General features: G+C 49.7%; 1 protein-coding gene across 3 annotated transcripts in view; it reads left to right on the forward strand.

The window, feature by feature from the left end:
• Positions 1-16,883, forward strand: part of ZMAT3 (zinc finger matrin-type 3) — a 41,288-nt gene that overhangs the window by 12,532 nt on the left and 11,873 nt on the right. For 2 of the 3 annotated variants that reach the window (XM_048506715.1, XM_048506716.1), the window contains exons 2-3: positions 4,505-4,841; positions 14,983-15,102. In XM_048506715.1, coding sequence (XP_048362672.1) covers positions 4,557-4,841; positions 14,983-15,102 — 405 coding nt within the window. In that variant the 5' untranslated portion in view covers positions 4,505-4,556. Of the gene's footprint in view, positions 1-4,501; positions 4,842-14,982; positions 15,103-16,883 lie in introns of all 3 variants that reach the window. The other variant, XM_048506714.1, reaches the window with a different exon arrangement.

Consider the following 16,883-nt stretch of genomic DNA (forward strand, 5'->3'; position numbering starts at 1 on the left):
TGGGCTTACAGTCAGGCAGCCCAATCCACCGGGGAGGAGGGGTAGTTTCACAGCAGTTGGGGACAGCGCAGCCCTGCCACTTTCAAAGAGGTATCCACCAGCCCATGCTGCGAGAAAAGAGGGAAATATTCCTGGCTGCCCTGAAACTCCTGTATGCAGCCCAATAGGCTGAGCCACACTTTTAGCTGGCATACATTGGCACTAGCCAAAGGGAGAGTTCATGGGCTGAATGCCTTCAGGAAGCCAACGAAAGTCAGCTCTGCCCCAGGAATGCCCCCATCTGCGCTGGTTCCTGCAGTGGAGGAGCATTGGTGCAGCTGCTGCTATAGTGCCCGGGTGACATGGAGCCATGTGGCTCCCTGGTGCCGGCCTAAGTGGTCCCCACAGTGGTGTAAGTGCCACTGGAGCCAGCATGGTGTAGTGCAGGGGTAGGGAACCTGCGGCTCTCCAGATGTTCAGGAACTACAATTCCCATCAGCCCCTACCAGCATGGCCAATTGGCCATGCTGACAGAGGCTGATGGAATTGTAGTTCCTGAACATCTGGAGAGCCGCAGGTTCCCTACCCCTGGTGTAGTGGTTAAGAGCAGGTGGGATCTAATCAAACAGGGTTTGATTCCCTGCTCCTCCAGCTGAGTGGCAGAGGCTTATCTGGTGAACCAGGTGTGTTTCTGCACTCCTCCATTCCTGCTGGGTGACCTTGGGCTAGTCACAGTTCTTCGGAACTCTCTCAGCTCCACCTACCTCACAATGTGTCTGTTGTGGAAAGGAACTTGTAAAGCTTGTAAACTACTTTGAGTTTCCTTATAGGAGAAGAAGGTGGGGTATAAATCCAAACTCTTCTTCTTCTACTTATGCTGCATGAGCTAGCAATGATGCTGGTGTCGGGGTCCTCTTGACTCCACAGTTCTTTCGGGACCCCCCTGTGTACTGCACTTTTAGTGTTGCAAAAGAAGTAGGGAGACAAAAATGAACGGTGGAAAACAGCTATCAGAATGTGTGTGCGATTGTCTTTTTCCTAGGATACATTTATAAACAAAAGGAGTAAAGGGAGTAACTAATTTTATTAAATTTGCAAGTGGTTTACGTTTCCGCCTAAGCATCTTGTGTGTGGTCTTCTGTTCTTTTCACTGCACTTCCTTACTGGCAGGCTGGAATTTTCCGGGTGTGGTCTTGTGCCCGGCAAAGGAGATCTACAGGACGAAACAGGAATATTCCAGTACTTTCTTGGAAAATGTGTAATTGAAGTGTGTATCTCCTAATGAATGGGGAGTAGACCGGATGTCTTTTTTTTTTTTTGTCTTAGGAACAGCTTTAACCTGTAAGTCCTCACAATATACAGACTTTTCTTCTGTATTTCCCCCAATTATAGCTATGGATATTTTGTCATCGGTATATACTCCTCCTCTGATGTCATCTTTCCTCTAGTTTTTGTAAGAACATTCAAGAGAACCCTACAGGTTCTGACCAGTGGTTGATATAGGCCAGGGATGGCCAACCTATGGCGGCCCAGATGTTCATGGACTGCCATGCTGACAGGGGCTGATGGGAATTGTAGTCCATGAACAAATGGAGTGCCATAGGTTGGCCACCCTAGGAGAACCAATGAACAGGGCCTAGAGGCCAGGATACTGCCTCCTAGCACTTACATTAAGAGGTTTGCTTTATTCACCATGGCTATTAGCCATCAGTGGTCCATGCATGAATCTGTCTAATTCCCCCTTCAAGCCATCTAAGCCTCTGGCTATCATTACATCCGCTGGCAGTGAATTCCTCAATGTAAGCCCTTGCCGAGTAAAGAAGTATTTCCTTTTGTCTGTCCTTTCCCTGTTGTGTCCTCCCAGAAATAAAAAAAATCCCTGTCCGCTTTCTCCACACATTATTACGTAATCCTATAAATCTCAGTCCTGTCTGGTTTCAGTCACTTTTTTTGTACTCCCAAAAGCCTCAGGTTCCTTAGCCGTCCCTCATAGAAAAGCTGCTCTTGCATCCTCGTCATTTTGGTTTTCAGCATTCTGCCCTTCTCTAGCATAGCTGAGGAATGAAAAACGGGGTCCTGGCCCTTCAGTTCTATGGGAAATAGTTAACAGGCTACAATTTGGGACAAGGTGGAAATTGCTTCTCACCTTGCATTAGGGTAGTATCCGAGCTTAAACCCATCCTAGTGGTACTCTGAAAGTGCATGCTTTTTATTGGTTCCCATGGAGATGAACGGCAACCATTCACTTCAACGAGAGCTGGTTCGACAGTGGAATATGCTGCCTCGGTGGGTGGTGGAGTCTCCTTCTTTGGAGGTTTATAAACAGAGTCTGGATGGCCATCTGTCAGGAGTGCTTTGATTGTGTCTTCCTGCAAGGCAGAGGGTTGGACTTGATGGCCCTTGGGGTCTCTTCCAACTCTTTGAATGAGAGAAGGCTGGGCTGACCAGCTAGCCCTTGCCGGGGTACCAAGGGAGGGAGAGCACAACCCTTTCTTGAGGTCACTGTGAGGGTTCAATGGAGGAAGTGTGCTCTTAAAGCAAACCCCCAGCTGTTTTTAAAGCTTTCCCCCCAGTGGTGGGATCTAAAAATTTTCGCAACAGGTTCCCTTGGTGGTGGGATTCAAACTATCGCGTAGCGCCAATGGGGCTGGGCGGGGCATGATGGAGGCGTGGCCAGGCATTCTGGGGGTGGGGCATTCCTGGGCGGGGCTGTGGCAAGGATGCAGCCACTGCGCCAGTCCTTGGGCGGGAAACGAATGCGCGCAGGCTGCCACGCACGCCGGTGGACCTCCTGCTAGACTGCTTCAAGTTCTGCACGCCACTGCGTGGTGCTCTGAGTTCATGCAAATCCAGATATCTGATGAAGGGAGCTCATTCCCCCAAATCTTGCTGGCCTTTAAGATGCTTTATGGACTTAAATCTGGCTGTTCTACTGCAAACCAACACAGCTGCCTTTTAATCCTGTGTAAATCCATAGCAAGGGTGTGCAAACCGTCGGAGTTGTGGTTTTAGTGGTAGCGCATAATCTCTGCATGGGTTATTTAGATGGCCCAGGCTAGCCGGATCTCAGAACCTAAGCAGGCTCAGCCCTGGTTAGTACTTGGATGAGAGACCTCCAAGGAAGTCTAGGGCAGAGGTGGGATCCAGCAGGTTCTCACAGGTTCCCGAGAGCAGGTTACTAATTATTTGTGTGTGCCGAGAGGGGGTTACTAATTGGTGATTTTGCCACGTGATTTTTGCCTTAGTTACTCCCCTCCTCTCAGCAGTAGCATGCAGAACTTGAAGCAGTCTAGCAGGAAGTGCACCGGCGTGCGGGCCGGCCTGCGTCTGCGTGCATTCGTTTCCTGCCCAAGGACCGGCACAGTGGCTGCGTCCTTGCCACAGCCCCGCCCAGGTATGCCCCGCCCCCGGAATGCCCAGCCATGCCCCTGTCATGCCCCGCCCAGCCCCATTGGAGCTACGCCACAGTTTGAATCCCACCACCATGGGAACTTGTTACTAAATTTTTTGGATCACACCACTGGTTTAGGGTCGCTACACAGAGGCAGGCAATGGCAAACTACCTCTGAACGTCTCTTGCCTTGAACATCCTATGTGGTTGCCGTAAGTCAGCTATGACTTATGCCCCTTCCGCACATGCGGAATAATGCACTTTCAATCCACTTTCAATGCACCTTGCAGCTGGATTTCACTGTGCGGAATAGCAACATCCACTTGCAAACAGTTGTGAAAGTGGATTGGAAGTGCATTATTCTCCATGTGCGGAAGGGCCCTTAATGACGCTTTCTGCCATTAGACGGAGTATTGTTTTTGACATCCCTCCTTCACTTTCACTATAAAGAAATATAAAGTGTTGTCCTTTTGTAACATATTACAAAATAGAGAAATAGGAAATTCACTTCTATAACCCTGAGTTGTTAATTCCAATTATGCAGGGTGTTCTTAAAAGGAAGAGCATGGGAAAAAAATGGCACTCCCCACCAACAGTGGTACAGCCAGTGGTGGGATTCAGCAGGTTCTCACCACTTCGGCAGAACCAGTTGTTAAAGTATTTAAACCCACCACTGGGTACAGCCTTTTCTACCACCTATCGCTGCTGGTTGTGGAGACCCCTAGACCATAATTCTGACCTCATCCTTTTTCTCCTGCCCCCACCCGCAAAGAATGTGCCCTTAGCTTGAATTCTAGGGAGCCTGCGACTTGGGGTGCATAGAGGAAGAACAAATGTGCCATCGAATTGCAACTGACTCGTCACGATCCCTTCTGTGGGGCATTTTCAGGTATGAGATGAGCGGAGGTAGTTTGCCACTGCCTTCCTAAAAACCAAGTCTTCCTTGGTGGTCTCCCATCCAAATGCTTACTGAGGTGGAGCTCCTGAAGCCTGGATGAGTTCTGGACTGATCATGCTACTGGCGTATGCATAGCCTGCAATAAAAACAAAACAAAACATTTCTTCCACTCTTTTTCTCTGAATCTCTTTGTTAGAGACCTCTGATCAGTTGACTTTCTCTGTGTTTCTGTCCAGATCCATTTGATTTCTGCCTTCCAAAGAAGCATGCCAGAAGGTCGCTTGGCCAATGATTCTCCTGCAGCAAGCCGGACCTCCTCTTCCTCCTCCACCCGCTCCTCCTGAGAAGTTGCCATCGCTTCCTATGTCAGTGGCCACCAGGCCGACAGCCAACTTGCTACTGCCCCCGCAGAAACCCCTCGGCCTGGGGTCATCTTTGCCGCTCGCTCAGGATGAGGAACTTGCTACGGCCGTGGAACAGGACCCGGTCCTGGAGGAACTATGCAAACCTTTGTGCTGCAGGCTTTGTAACGTCACCTTGAATTCAGCCCAGCAAGCGCAGGCTCATTACCAGGTAAGGCAACAACAACAAAAATGCAAAGAACCTTTTCTTTAGAGGATCCCAGCTCTTCAAAGCAGGGGGCCTGGAACCTGTTGCACTAGAGCCCAATAGAAAAAGAAAATGAAGCCTGTCTGTTAATTAGTGTTTGGAATATGCTGCCACAGGAGGTGGTGATGGCCACTAACCTGGATAGCTTTAAAAAGGGCTTGGGCAGATTTATGGAGGAGAAGTTGATCTATCCTCCTTGATCTGAGATTGCAAATGCCTTAGCAGACCAGGTGCTGGGGAGCAGCAGCAGCAGCAGAAGGCCATTACTTTCACATCCTGCATGTGAGCTCCCAAAGGCACCTGGTGGGCCACTGCGAGTAGCAGAGTGCTGGACTAGATGGACTCTGGTCTGATCCAGCAGGCTAGTTCTTATGTTCTTAATACGTGTTGGAGATACTATTCCAATATGTTATAAACAGGAGCCATCTTTGTATGAATAGTTTCTGTGCAGATAATCTGTTTTCTTTTTGCCTAAGTGTTGTAATCTTACCCATCAACATAATATGTCAACATCTCCTGAGCCAAGACTTTACAGAAGGGCTGCTCTTTGATTCTAGTGCTCAGCCCGCAGCATCCTTGCTGCCGAGATAAAATTCCTTGAAGAGTACCCACGTGTTTTCTCCAGTTGCAGGCCCATCTGACCAAACAAAATGACTATTGGAGTATATTCCACCTCCTCTCCTATCTTGTCACTCAAAATCCTACAAATCCGTTTGCCAAATACTAGAAATGGGCTTTCATATTCCAGCTCTTTGTTGATTTCCTCCAAATTTTGATGTAGTTTGCTTATATCAGTGGTTCTCAGCCTTCCTAATGCCACAACCCCAACCATAAAATTATTTGTGTCTCAGTTCCTAAGACCATCGGAAATATGTGTTTTCCGATGGTCTTAGGCGACCCCTGTGAAAGGGTTGTTCGACCCCCAAAGGGATCACGACCCACAGGTTAAGAACCGCTGGCTTATATGGAGCCTTGATCTAACACAGGGGTAGTGTAAGGAATTCCATAGAAGCAGAAATAAAAGGCTTTTTGGGTGTAAAAGACCGTTTATTAAGACATCTTAGAAAGCTCACGTACACGCAGTGGCAGGAATGAGACCTCCCACCAAAAACACAGGTTATAACTCACTGCATCCCATTCCCCCTCCCGGATTCCCATGGGAATGGAGGCCTCATCTCCCTCGGAGAGATAAGGTCTCCGTCGAAGAAGCTGGCCCGTCGCCCGCGCTGTGGAATGTAGTCAAGGTCGGGCGGCTGGCCTGTACATCAACACCATTGAATCCTTTACACTCTGCCTCCCTTAAAAAAGACTTCTCCCCCAGGTTTGTGCGGAAAGGCCCGATGGAAAGCAGAAATGAGGGCGGGGGCGTCAATATTTTCGGAGTAGACCCATTGATTATACCCAGAGGAATACCCCACCCAAGAGACCAAATATTGTAAGCGTTTGCGATTAAAGCGAGAGTCCAGGATGGCGTCAATCTCGTAATGCTTGTGGCCATCAATAATAGGCGGTGGGGGTCTCTCTGGCGGGGCGGGCCAGGCAGCGGAAATGGGAGCCTCCTTGAGTAAACTGGAATGGAAGACAGGATGGATGTTACTAAGAGAATTAGGCAAGTCCAATCGGGCAGTGACATCATTAATTACTTTAGTAATCTGAAAAGGTCCCACGAATCTTTTGCCTAATTTTGAAAATTTATGCACGTCTCTGAGGTTTTGGTGAACAAATACACCCAGGCCCCCACCGCAGAGGGAAATCCGGCGGTGCTTATCCGCTTGAAGTTTTGGGAGTCTTTAGCCTGTTGTAAGGCAGCCTGGACCATTTTCCACCCCTCGGCCAGAGAAGAAATCCATTGTTGAAACTCCGAGGATCCAATGCTTCCGCGGAGTAGTTGTGGCAAGGGCGGGAAGGAGCGACCGGACACAATTTCAAAGGGGTCTTTTGTACTGCTATGAACCGCATTGTTATAGGCGTACTCTGCAAAGCGGAATCAGCTCGCACCAATTGTCTTGGTGATAGTTGGTGTAACAAGCGTAAATACTGCTCTAGGGTTCTGTTGTTTCTCTCCGACTCACCGTCACTTTGAAGGCATTAGGTAGAGGCGGCGACCGCCGAGGCGACTAACAACCCTAGAAAAGCTTTCCAGAACTTTGAAATGAATTGGGGGCAGCGGTCGGAGACCACCTTATGAGGCGGAGTGTAGACGGTAAACATGCTGAATGAACAGACGTGCTAACTTAGGAGCGGAGGGGATGGAAGCACAGGGAATAAAATGGGCTTGTTTAGAAAATAAGTCCACCACCACCCACAAGACCGTGTTGCCATGACTTTCTGGCAAATCTGTAATAAAATCCATGGAGATGACTTCCCGGGGCGGGAGGCAAACGGGAGAGGTTTCAACAGACCATGGGGTTTTCCCGGAACGTTCTTGGCTTCAGCACAAACAGAGCAACCTTTAATATCGTCTCAGTAATGTTCTTTGCGCATCGCGCGCCACCAGAACTGATGGCGGGCCAAATGCAGAGTTTTTAGAAAGCCAAAATGTCCAGCCCGAAGCGGTAGGCGTCATGGCAGGCCTCGAGACACCTGCTTACGGAGGGAGGAGGTCGCACGTGCCAACAATCCCCCCGCCGCCAAACGCCCATTCTCCAAACGCGAACGGTGGGAGTCCACCTTCCTCCTCGTCGGAGGCTCGCTGCAGCCCCGGCCTCCTCGAAGTCTCCGTAGGAAGAGGAGAGACCAGGGCTGGGAAGATGGTGGGAGAAGAGGAGGGGAAGCTGGATGTCTGAGGATCGGGTGACAGCCAGCCCTGGTGGGAGGGGAGAGAGAGCAGTGCGTGGAATGTCCCGTGGGCAGCTCCACCCCCCTCCCCGGAGTAGGCGCGAGAGCCGCATCAGCTTGCAGTTTATTGGTTCTTCGGGGAAAAAAAGTGGACCGTGTGAAAAGAAAGCGAGAAAAGAAATCATTGCCCAACGAAGTTGCTATGGCGGACACATCTTGAGGGGTGGAGAGGGCGGCCAAGTTCTTGTGATCCGACCAAACTTAGAAAGGTGTTTAGCCCCTTCCAGCCAGTGGCGCCAAGTGGAGAGTGCTACTTTTGATGGGCCGCAGTCTCTTTATCCCTACAGTCCAGTTGAGCCTTCCAGCACCGGAGAATTTCTTGGATAAAATAAGCACCGCGGAACCAGCCTCTTACCATCTTTATTTTTCTGCAACAGGGAGCTGCCCCAAAGCGCTTTGTCAAAGAGGCATCCACGTGAACCACAAATGGGAGATCCGGATCAAGGGTGCTTCAGGATAGGTTCATTGTAGTAAAAGCCAGATTTTAAAAGCTGAAAGGCTGTCTGACATTCTCTCTAGACCAGGAAAGGGGGGCCCCGGGTTTTGGCAGTCAATGGATCTTTACCCTTAGTGCGTAAGAGGTCTGTGAGAATTGGGAGGAAGTCAGTCTCAATGCCCGAATTGGGGTCCATCAAAGTCACCGATAGAAATTAGCAAAACCCAGAAAGATTGGAGCTCCTTTTCGGATTGGTAAGGGGGCGAGGCCACTGGAGGGACATGCATCAATCTTAGCAGGATCCATCTTGAGGCCCACTCGAGAGATCCGGTAACCAAATAGTCAATAGGAGGTTTGAGGTGGAAACAGCATTTCGAGAAGTTTGGCAAGAGGGAGTTGTTGAGCAAAGCGTTTCCAATACTTCTCGAGACCAACGCCTCATGTTCCTCCATGGTTTCGCTTGAATAGATTAAAGCGTCATCTAAAATACGCATTTCTCCCTTGTACCGCAATAAATCATGGAGAGAACTTAGTTGATAAGGGCCATAAAAGCTCCGGGGGCCCCACTTAACCCGAATGGCATTATTAAGTATTCAAACTGTCCAAACTTAGGTGTTAAATGCAGTCCAGGTGTTCATAGCCCTCAGCAGATTCTGACTCTATAGTAAGCTTCTCTCAAGTCCAACTTAGTGAAGATCGTCCCTTGCCCAATCGTCTAGAAGGTCCTTGATTAACGGCAAAGGGTATTTATTGGACAGAAGAGACTGCATTGAGTCCTCGATGTCGGTGCAGAGCCGTAAGAGAGCCATCTTTCTTTTACAAACAATACAGAGAGCAGCGTGTGTGTGTGTTTGGTAGCCCGCCGTATGAACCCAGCGGGCGAGGTTCTTGTATCCTAAGAAGGCACGAAGTTCCTTCTCCTCATTAGGACTCATCGCGGTAGATTCTACCTTTGGGCAGCTGCATGCCTGGCTGTATTACGATTTTGCAGTCCAGTGTCTCTATGGGAATTGGCAGCTGATAGCATTCTTGCTCCTGAAATACTCTGGCCAAATCTTGGTATAGAAACCCGGTGGAATGTCGGTAGAATCAGAAGGGAGCAGTTAGAAGCGGGCATCGCTGATATGAAGCCAGGGGGGGTGTCCCACAGGAGAAGCGAGTTTTCCCCAATTCATGTGTTATTCACCGCCAGGGGGGTCAAGTGAATTCTAAGATCCTTTCTTTCCAAATGAATTTTGGTTCATGCAACAACAACCATGGCATGCCCAGAACTATGGAGTGTTTGGCCACTGGTAGCCAGAATAAAACTAATTTTCTCCCAATGGTCGGTATGGCGGAGGAGGACGGGTTCGCGTTTTGAACTGGAGCGGAGTCCATTAAGCTCCCGAGAGGACTGCCGTCCATTTGGGTGAATGGTATAGGAAGCTTAGCCAGGGGACTTAGTCCTAGACCCAGTTCCTCACGCTTCACCTGGGGAGCCGCATTAAGCAATGGGAGCAGCCAGGAATCTACAAGGGCTGAGGCTATATAATGCGAGGTATGCTTGAAGCGGGGTTGGCCAAGAAGCGGCTTCGGATTGTGATGGAGCTGCCTTCACTCACAGCGTCTGGAGTCGAACCCCATGTCCATGGGGGCTGAAGAAAAGGCACAGCTGCTTCCCCACCTCCTGGAGTAAGCGCCTTCAATATGCTGCCTTGAACGCTTAGCCTGTTGGGGGCGGCCGGTTCGCGTGGTGGCTTGGCGAGATGGGAGTCTTGCCCAGCGCAACCCGGAAGCTGGTTGGCTTCTGTTTTTTTCGGGCAGTTGGCGGCTAGATGACCCTGGTCCTCCGCGGTAAAGACACAATCCCAGCCGGCGGCGGCGCTCCGGAGAGTGGTCTCGGTAGAGGCTGGCTGGAAGGCAGCGAAATGAAATTACGCCCAGTAGTGAGTAAGTAGTGGCGGGTTTTGAGCGTGGGCGGCCCCCGGCACTGCAGCGATATTCCAAAGCGAGGCGCCGCCTTACGGGATCCCAAGTGGATCCAATCAGCAATAGATGCGGGGATCGAATTAGAAACACCGTTTCAACGCAACTTGCCGTCGACAGCATCCGAGAAGTATTAGCATTTCATGCGCTCAGGCCCACTCAGGAGGGAGTCGAGCAGCCGCCCGCCTGACCGAAATTCCGCGAGAGCAAATTCTGCAAACGGCGGTTGCCTTGCTGGATAGGATTTGATGGTGCGGATAAGCTTCACATTTTTCAGCACCCGGATCTTGGGAAGCGAGCCCGCGCACGCCAAAGAGCTTGGAGGAATCGCGGGCACCGTGCGAGTATCCCCTCATCTTACCCAGGTTCAAAAGAGTCACAAACCAGTCGGCTGCATACGCCCCATCCAGGACTGAAGCCCGATGTCCACGTATTTTTTCCAGCTCAGACGGGGTATGATAAATCATCATAGTCCTCCATGTGGGCATCGAGTTGCAAGATGAAGTAAAGGGAAGTTTGGAAGCGGTCCCATCGAAGCGGGCAGGTATTGGAGGCCTGGTAGTATCCCCTCTCGGCCCGGCCCTTAAGCGCCCGCGAAAGGCGAGTGGTTGCGCAGGGAGGGCTGGAATCGGTGGAGGTGGAGGTACACCAAGCGCCCGGTGCCGCTGGCGTTCTGGCCGGGGAGCGGTCCTTGGAAGGTGGCAGGACCCAGCAGGCGTCGCCCCTCTGGCGCCGGCTGTACCGCCAGTGACAGCGGAGACTCCAACTTGGGTTGTCCTGGTGCTGCTGCTGCTTCAGTTCCCTCTCCAAAGGCAGCCAGCTCTCTCTCTCATCCTTGCCGAGTCAATGCATCCCGGTCTCTTTGCGAGGTTTTCCGCGCTCTTGCTGCAGCTGTTCTCGTTCCTCTTCCCATAGCTGGCGTTCACGGGCCCACATGCTTCTTGGGCATCTACTTGCGAGTCGGCCCACTTCCTCATCCCAGCTCTCTTTTGGAGTGGGAGAGGGAGATAGATCCCGGAAGGAGGTTGCAGGCTCTCTCGGACTCCTCTTCCCTCTCGACCGCCAGGGCCGTGTGCGTGCCCACCCGGTGAAAGCTCCCACGGGACATCTCAAGATCCAGCTGCTAATCCGGGATCACTGGGGGGGCCGCGGTGGATTCTTGGGAGCATCACCAAAATCTCACGAGAGTCAGGAATGTCGATTCAATGGACTCCTCGTTGCGCGCATGAAGGTGAATTCAGACCCGCGTCTCCCTCCGTGACAGGGCTGCACCTGAGGGTTTTGTAATCCACATGGAAACTGGGCAGATATCGATCCCACAGGCTCGATCCATAGACAGGCGCCCCAAGCGACTCATGTAAGTCCCACATGATAAGCCTCCTGGAGTCCCTCGTGCCGGCGGAGTAAGGGAAAACTCATGTCACGATCACGAGGGGCCGGGAAAAGAAGTTACCAGCGAGACCCGTTCTCCCGCCCGGTTCCTCCAAATCAGAAGAGCTTCGGAGCCCTCTTTGGGGGCTACGCTTTGCAGCCTTCCACCAGGAGATATTCAACCTCTCCATGCCCGAGACACCAGAGGAGTCCACTGCACTAGGAATATAGATGAACTAAGATTCCTGCCACAATGTAAGGAATTCCATAGAAGCAGAAATAAAAGGCTTTTTTGGGTGTAAGGGCCGTTTATTTAAGACATCTTAGAGACTCCGCGTGCGCAGTGGCAGAGATGAGACCTCCCACCAAAAGAAACGCAGGTTATAACTCACTTTCCATCCCATTCCCCTCCAGTTCCCATGGGAGGCGGAGGCCTCATCTCCCTCGGAGAGATAAGGTCTCCGTCGAAGAAGCTGGCCCGTCGCCCGCGCTGTGGAATGTAGTCAAGGTCGGGCGGCTGGCCTGTACATCAACACCATTGAATCCTTTACAGGTAGGGAACCTGCGGCTCTCCAGATGTTCAGGAACTACAATTCCCATCAGCCCCTACCAGCATGGCCAATTGGGCATGCTGACAGAGGCTGATGGGAATTGGTCCTAGTGGAAAACAGTTCAATCTGAAGCCCTGGAATTCTGTTCTGCTGCTTATGGGAGAGAAATCTCTATAGTTTTGTACCTGGGACTTAAGTTTTGAGGTAAAATTATATGTGTGTGTGTTATCTAGCCCCCTCATTTGATTATTTTAATGCATGCTGGCTAATGGCAACCACATGCATATGTGAATTGGAGGTGAGAGAGCAGAGTGTGGTTTGACATTTAACTTCCATATTATTCTGAGAAATTATTTTGTGTGGCAAACTGTCTCTTTGAAACCACAAGGTTGTGACTGCACGTGTTAACAGGTGTAGTTCCCTGGGGTAGATGGAAACATCGAATCTTGCCCTGACCTGGATGGCCAAGGCTAGCCCAACCTTGTCTATCTTAAAAGCGAAGGGTGGTATAAGTATCTGGATGGAAGACTGCTCTGAGTCCAAGAGTAAAGCTCACGCAGAAGTGATGAGGCAATGGCCAAACTACCTCCTGAGGAGCCAGTGTGGTGTAGCAAGGTACAAGTGAGTGGAGCTCTGTCTGGAGAACTGGTTTGATTTCCCACTCCTCCACTGCAAGCCTTCTGGGTGACTTTGGCCTAGTCCAGGGGTAGGGAACCTGCGGCTCTCCAGATGTTCAGGAACCACAATTCCCATCAGCCTCTGTCAGCATGGCCAATTGGCCATGCTGGTAGGAACTTGATGGGGAGTGAACCTAGACATACGGAGGTCCCAGCCTAATCACGGAGTCTCTCAGGCTCTCTCAGCCCCATCAGCCACACAAGGGGTCTGTTGTGGGGAGAGGAAGAACATAAGAACGTAAGAACAAGCCAGCTGGATCAGACCAGGGTCCATCTAGTCCAGCACTCTGCTACTCGCAGTGGCCCACCAGGTGCCTTTGGGAGCTCACATGCAGGAGGTGAAAGCAATGGCCTTCTGCTGCTGCTCTCGAGGACCTGGTCTGCTCAGGCATTGCTGACCTCTCAGATCAAGAGAAGGATCAAGATTGAGCAGCCATAGATCAACTTCTCCATAAATCTGTCCAAAGCTATCAGGTTAGTGGCCATCACCACCTCCTGTGGCAGCATATTCCAAACACCAATCACACATTGCATGAAGAAGTGTTTCCTTTTATTAGTCCCTTCTTCCCCCAGCATTTTTCAATGGATGCCCCTGGTTCCTAGTATTTGTGAGAGAAATTTTCTCTCTGTCAACATTTTTCTATCCCATGCATAATTTTATAGACTTCAATCATATCCCCCCCTCAGACGTCTCCTCTCCAAACTAAAGAGTCCCAAACGCTTCAGCTGCTCCTCATAAGGAAGGTGCTCCAGTCCCTCAATCATCCTCGTTGCCCTTCTCTGCACTTTTTCTATCTCTTCAATATCCTTTTTGGAAAGGTGATTGTAAGCCATTTTGAGCCTCCTTAAAGGTAGAGAAAAGCAAGGTATAAAAACCAACTCTTCTTCTTGTTGCCTTGAGTTGAGGTTGCTCCTCCTTCAGCTGTTCATCTCTTGCCTTGAACAGAGACCCATGAAAGGTCAACAGGAACTAGCAGCAGTTTGACGTCACCTTCCACCTCTCCACCACCTAATCGTGCGTTGGAGGAAGATCCTGCAGGAGTCTTTCCACAACTCATGGGGCTCATTCAGTGGAGGAAGAACTACTTAAATGGGATGAATCTTGCTTTTGCTGAAGGAAGGCTTTCTGACATTGAAGAGTAGAGTGGCTGGATAAAGGCTTTTATAGTTACTATCACTATTCAATGTGACCTCATAAGGCCCTTTTCTGTGGGTCTCAGAATTTGGGTTGCTGGGCCCCTGGCACCTCTTGGCCCTTTGAATAGTACTGATCAGTGGTGGGATCCAAAAATTTTAATAACAGGTTCCGATGGTGGTGGGATTCCAGGAAAAAACAATTAGGCGCCGCCGCACCTTGCGCACCTCAGTCCCTGTCAGACAGGGAGGGGTTGCTTTAAGTAACCCTTCTAGAAACTTCAGAAAAAATTAGTAACCACTTCTAGAGAAGTGGTGAGAACTGGTTGGATCCCACCTCTGGTACTGATCCTTATAGCGAGATGCAGAAAATGAGGAGGAGGAGGAATCCTGCTGAAGATGATGGGCTATATAGATGGATTAATAGCCAAAGGGGCACATTTCAAAAGTATTTCAGAAATCGAAGTAAAATTCAGTAGCCAGTAGCTATTAATTGGTAGCGTGCACTGTTTCAGAAACTGCAACCCAGTCTTATTAACTCATCTTATATATGCAAAGCAAATGCTTCATTTCTGGTCCTGCGATCTAGATCAGGACCCTTTTTGAGGCTGCAGGCGCATTTGGAGTTCTGTCGCAGCATTGTGGGTGCAGCAGCAAAATGGCTGCCTCGAAGTGGCTGCTGCAGGAAGCGGAGCCAGCCACAAAAACGATTGCCACATCTTAATTTCAGTAACAGAGTGCAGATCCTCGGTGGGCATCAGGAAAGTTGTCAGCAGGTGCCATATTACCCATGGGCACCAGTAGGGGACCTCTAATTTAGACAAAAGGTTTCCTGCCAGTACTACTATTAGGGGCTCTTAGGTGTCAAACTTACAGCCCTCCAGATCTTATGGACTACAGTTCCCATAATCCCCTGCCCGCATCATGCTGGCTGGGGATCGGCCAAGGAGATTTCCGTGAAGTCCATAAACATCCTAAAGGGGGGGGGGATCACCGGGGAGTTGAAACCCACCTGTGCTATTGAGCATAGACCTTCAGAAGAAGGTCCTATTGATAGATGGCGTTTACCTATCTTCTTGGATTGGTTTATGTTGATGGCTGCTGTAAGTTGTTAATGCAAGCTCTCTTTCCAGGGTAAGAACCATAGCAAGAAACTTCGAAATTACTATGCTGCCAATAGTTGTCCGGCTCCTGCCAGAATGAGTAATTCACTTGAGCCAGCTGCACATCCAGTGGCTTCCCTTCCACCCCAGGTGAGTTCTGCGGAGGTGCCGCTTTTATGGGGCAAAAAAATGTGCATTTGCTTCTCCCCTGAAGAGAAAGCCGCTTGAATATTGCTCTCCGTGGCTTTACGTGATAATGAGCTCTGCCTTGTGCGATCTTCCGGGGCCTGCTTTTTCTTGGAAGGGCACAAGGACAAAGTTACAGGGCTCTACGCCTCATTTCTAACCGCTTAAAAGATTTTGCTTGAGGTAGAATTTGGCTGGAGTGAAGCGTTCTGGGTCCAGGGTCACCGAGTGAGTTTCATGGGTAGTTTGGCACGCTGAAGTGAGATCTGACTCACAAAAGCTTGTGCTAGAATAATTTTTTGTTTGCCTGTGGTCACGTAATGAAACAGGAATCTGGTGGCACCTTCAAGATCAACATGGCCGGAATTATTCTAACCACTCATGGTTACTTACCTCAGTTCTGCAGGATAAGACAGAGCTAGGCCTATGGCTGAGGGTGGTAATGGTTATGCTTCCATCCTAGTTGGCCTTCCATCCTAGGAGCAGCAGTGGCGTAGGAGGTTAAGAGCTCGTGTATCTAATCTGGAGGAACCGGGTTTGATTCCTAGCTCTGCCGCCCACAGGCTGTGGGAGGCTTATCTGGGGAATTCAAGATTAGCCTGTGCACTCCCACACGTGCCAGCTGGGTGACCTTGGGCTAGTCACAGCTTCTCGGAGCTCTCTCAGCCCCACCTACCTCACAGGGTGGTTGTTGTGAGGGGGGAAGGGCAAGGAGATTGTAAGCCCCTTTGAGTCTCCTACAGGAGAGAAAGGGGGGATATAAATCCAAACTCCTCCTCCTCCTCCTCCTCCTCCTCTTCTTCTTCTTCTTCTCCTTCTCCTCCTCCTTCTCCTTCTCTTCCTCCTCCTCCTCCTCCTCCTTCTCCTCCTCCTCCTCCTCCCTCTTCGCTTATTTAGTTCTTCTCAGCTGTTATTTTTAGGTTATAGGGTTGGGAGCTTCTTCACTGTCCCAACCTAGTTAGACCAAGTGCCATAGGTTTTTAGAGCTTTGTTTACTTTGTTATAAAAGTTATTGTTTTATATTGTTGTGAGCTGCCCTGAGCCCACTGCAGCAGGGGAGAGAGGGATAAAAATCAAATAAATAATGATAATAATACTTTTCTATTTAAGCCTTTATTGGTATAGGCAACAGTACAACAATAATAAAAGTGGATTGAAAAGCATATGCGATACAGGAAATAAATGTTAAATGGAAGGAAAACTACTGGCATTTAGTAATTTCCAGGAGAAAGTCTGCCACTATCATACAGAGGGAAGGATCAGGGTTGTCCAACAAGTAGTGTAATATAATTAAATCGGGGAGATGATAATAATACTTGGACCATAGCTGATTGCCTTAATAGGTAGTTGACAAAACATCCCCAATTTTAATCATGGGATTGTCTTTCTGTATGTCATTTCAGGCTCCATGTGAATATTCTGTTCTTTCTGCAGCTAAGGTTGCTTTGCCTGTGGAAGCAGGTAGCAATGATCCCTAGTTCAGGTATCTTCTAAAAATGGATTAAACGCACTCAGTAGAAGCCTTAGCAAGCCAAATGGAGTTTCTGTTGTTAGGAGCAGTGTACCTCTTATGTGCTGAATGATGGAAGAAATGGGACTCAGCTAGAGCTTGTGCTGTTGTGATGTTGTCATATTGTGAGTTTCACAGGGGTAGGGTCACTTGCAACATGATCATGTCTTGGTAAGAGATAAGCGTTTTTGTGCATTTGGGGCTGGGTTGAAGGGAATGCCCTTGTGAGTAGCAT

Source organism: Sphaerodactylus townsendi, linkage group LG08, assembly GCF_021028975.2.
Source record: "Sphaerodactylus townsendi isolate TG3544 linkage group LG08, MPM_Stown_v2.3, whole genome shotgun sequence".
NCBI classification, from domain to species: domain Eukaryota; kingdom Metazoa; phylum Chordata; class Lepidosauria; order Squamata; family Sphaerodactylidae; genus Sphaerodactylus; species Sphaerodactylus townsendi.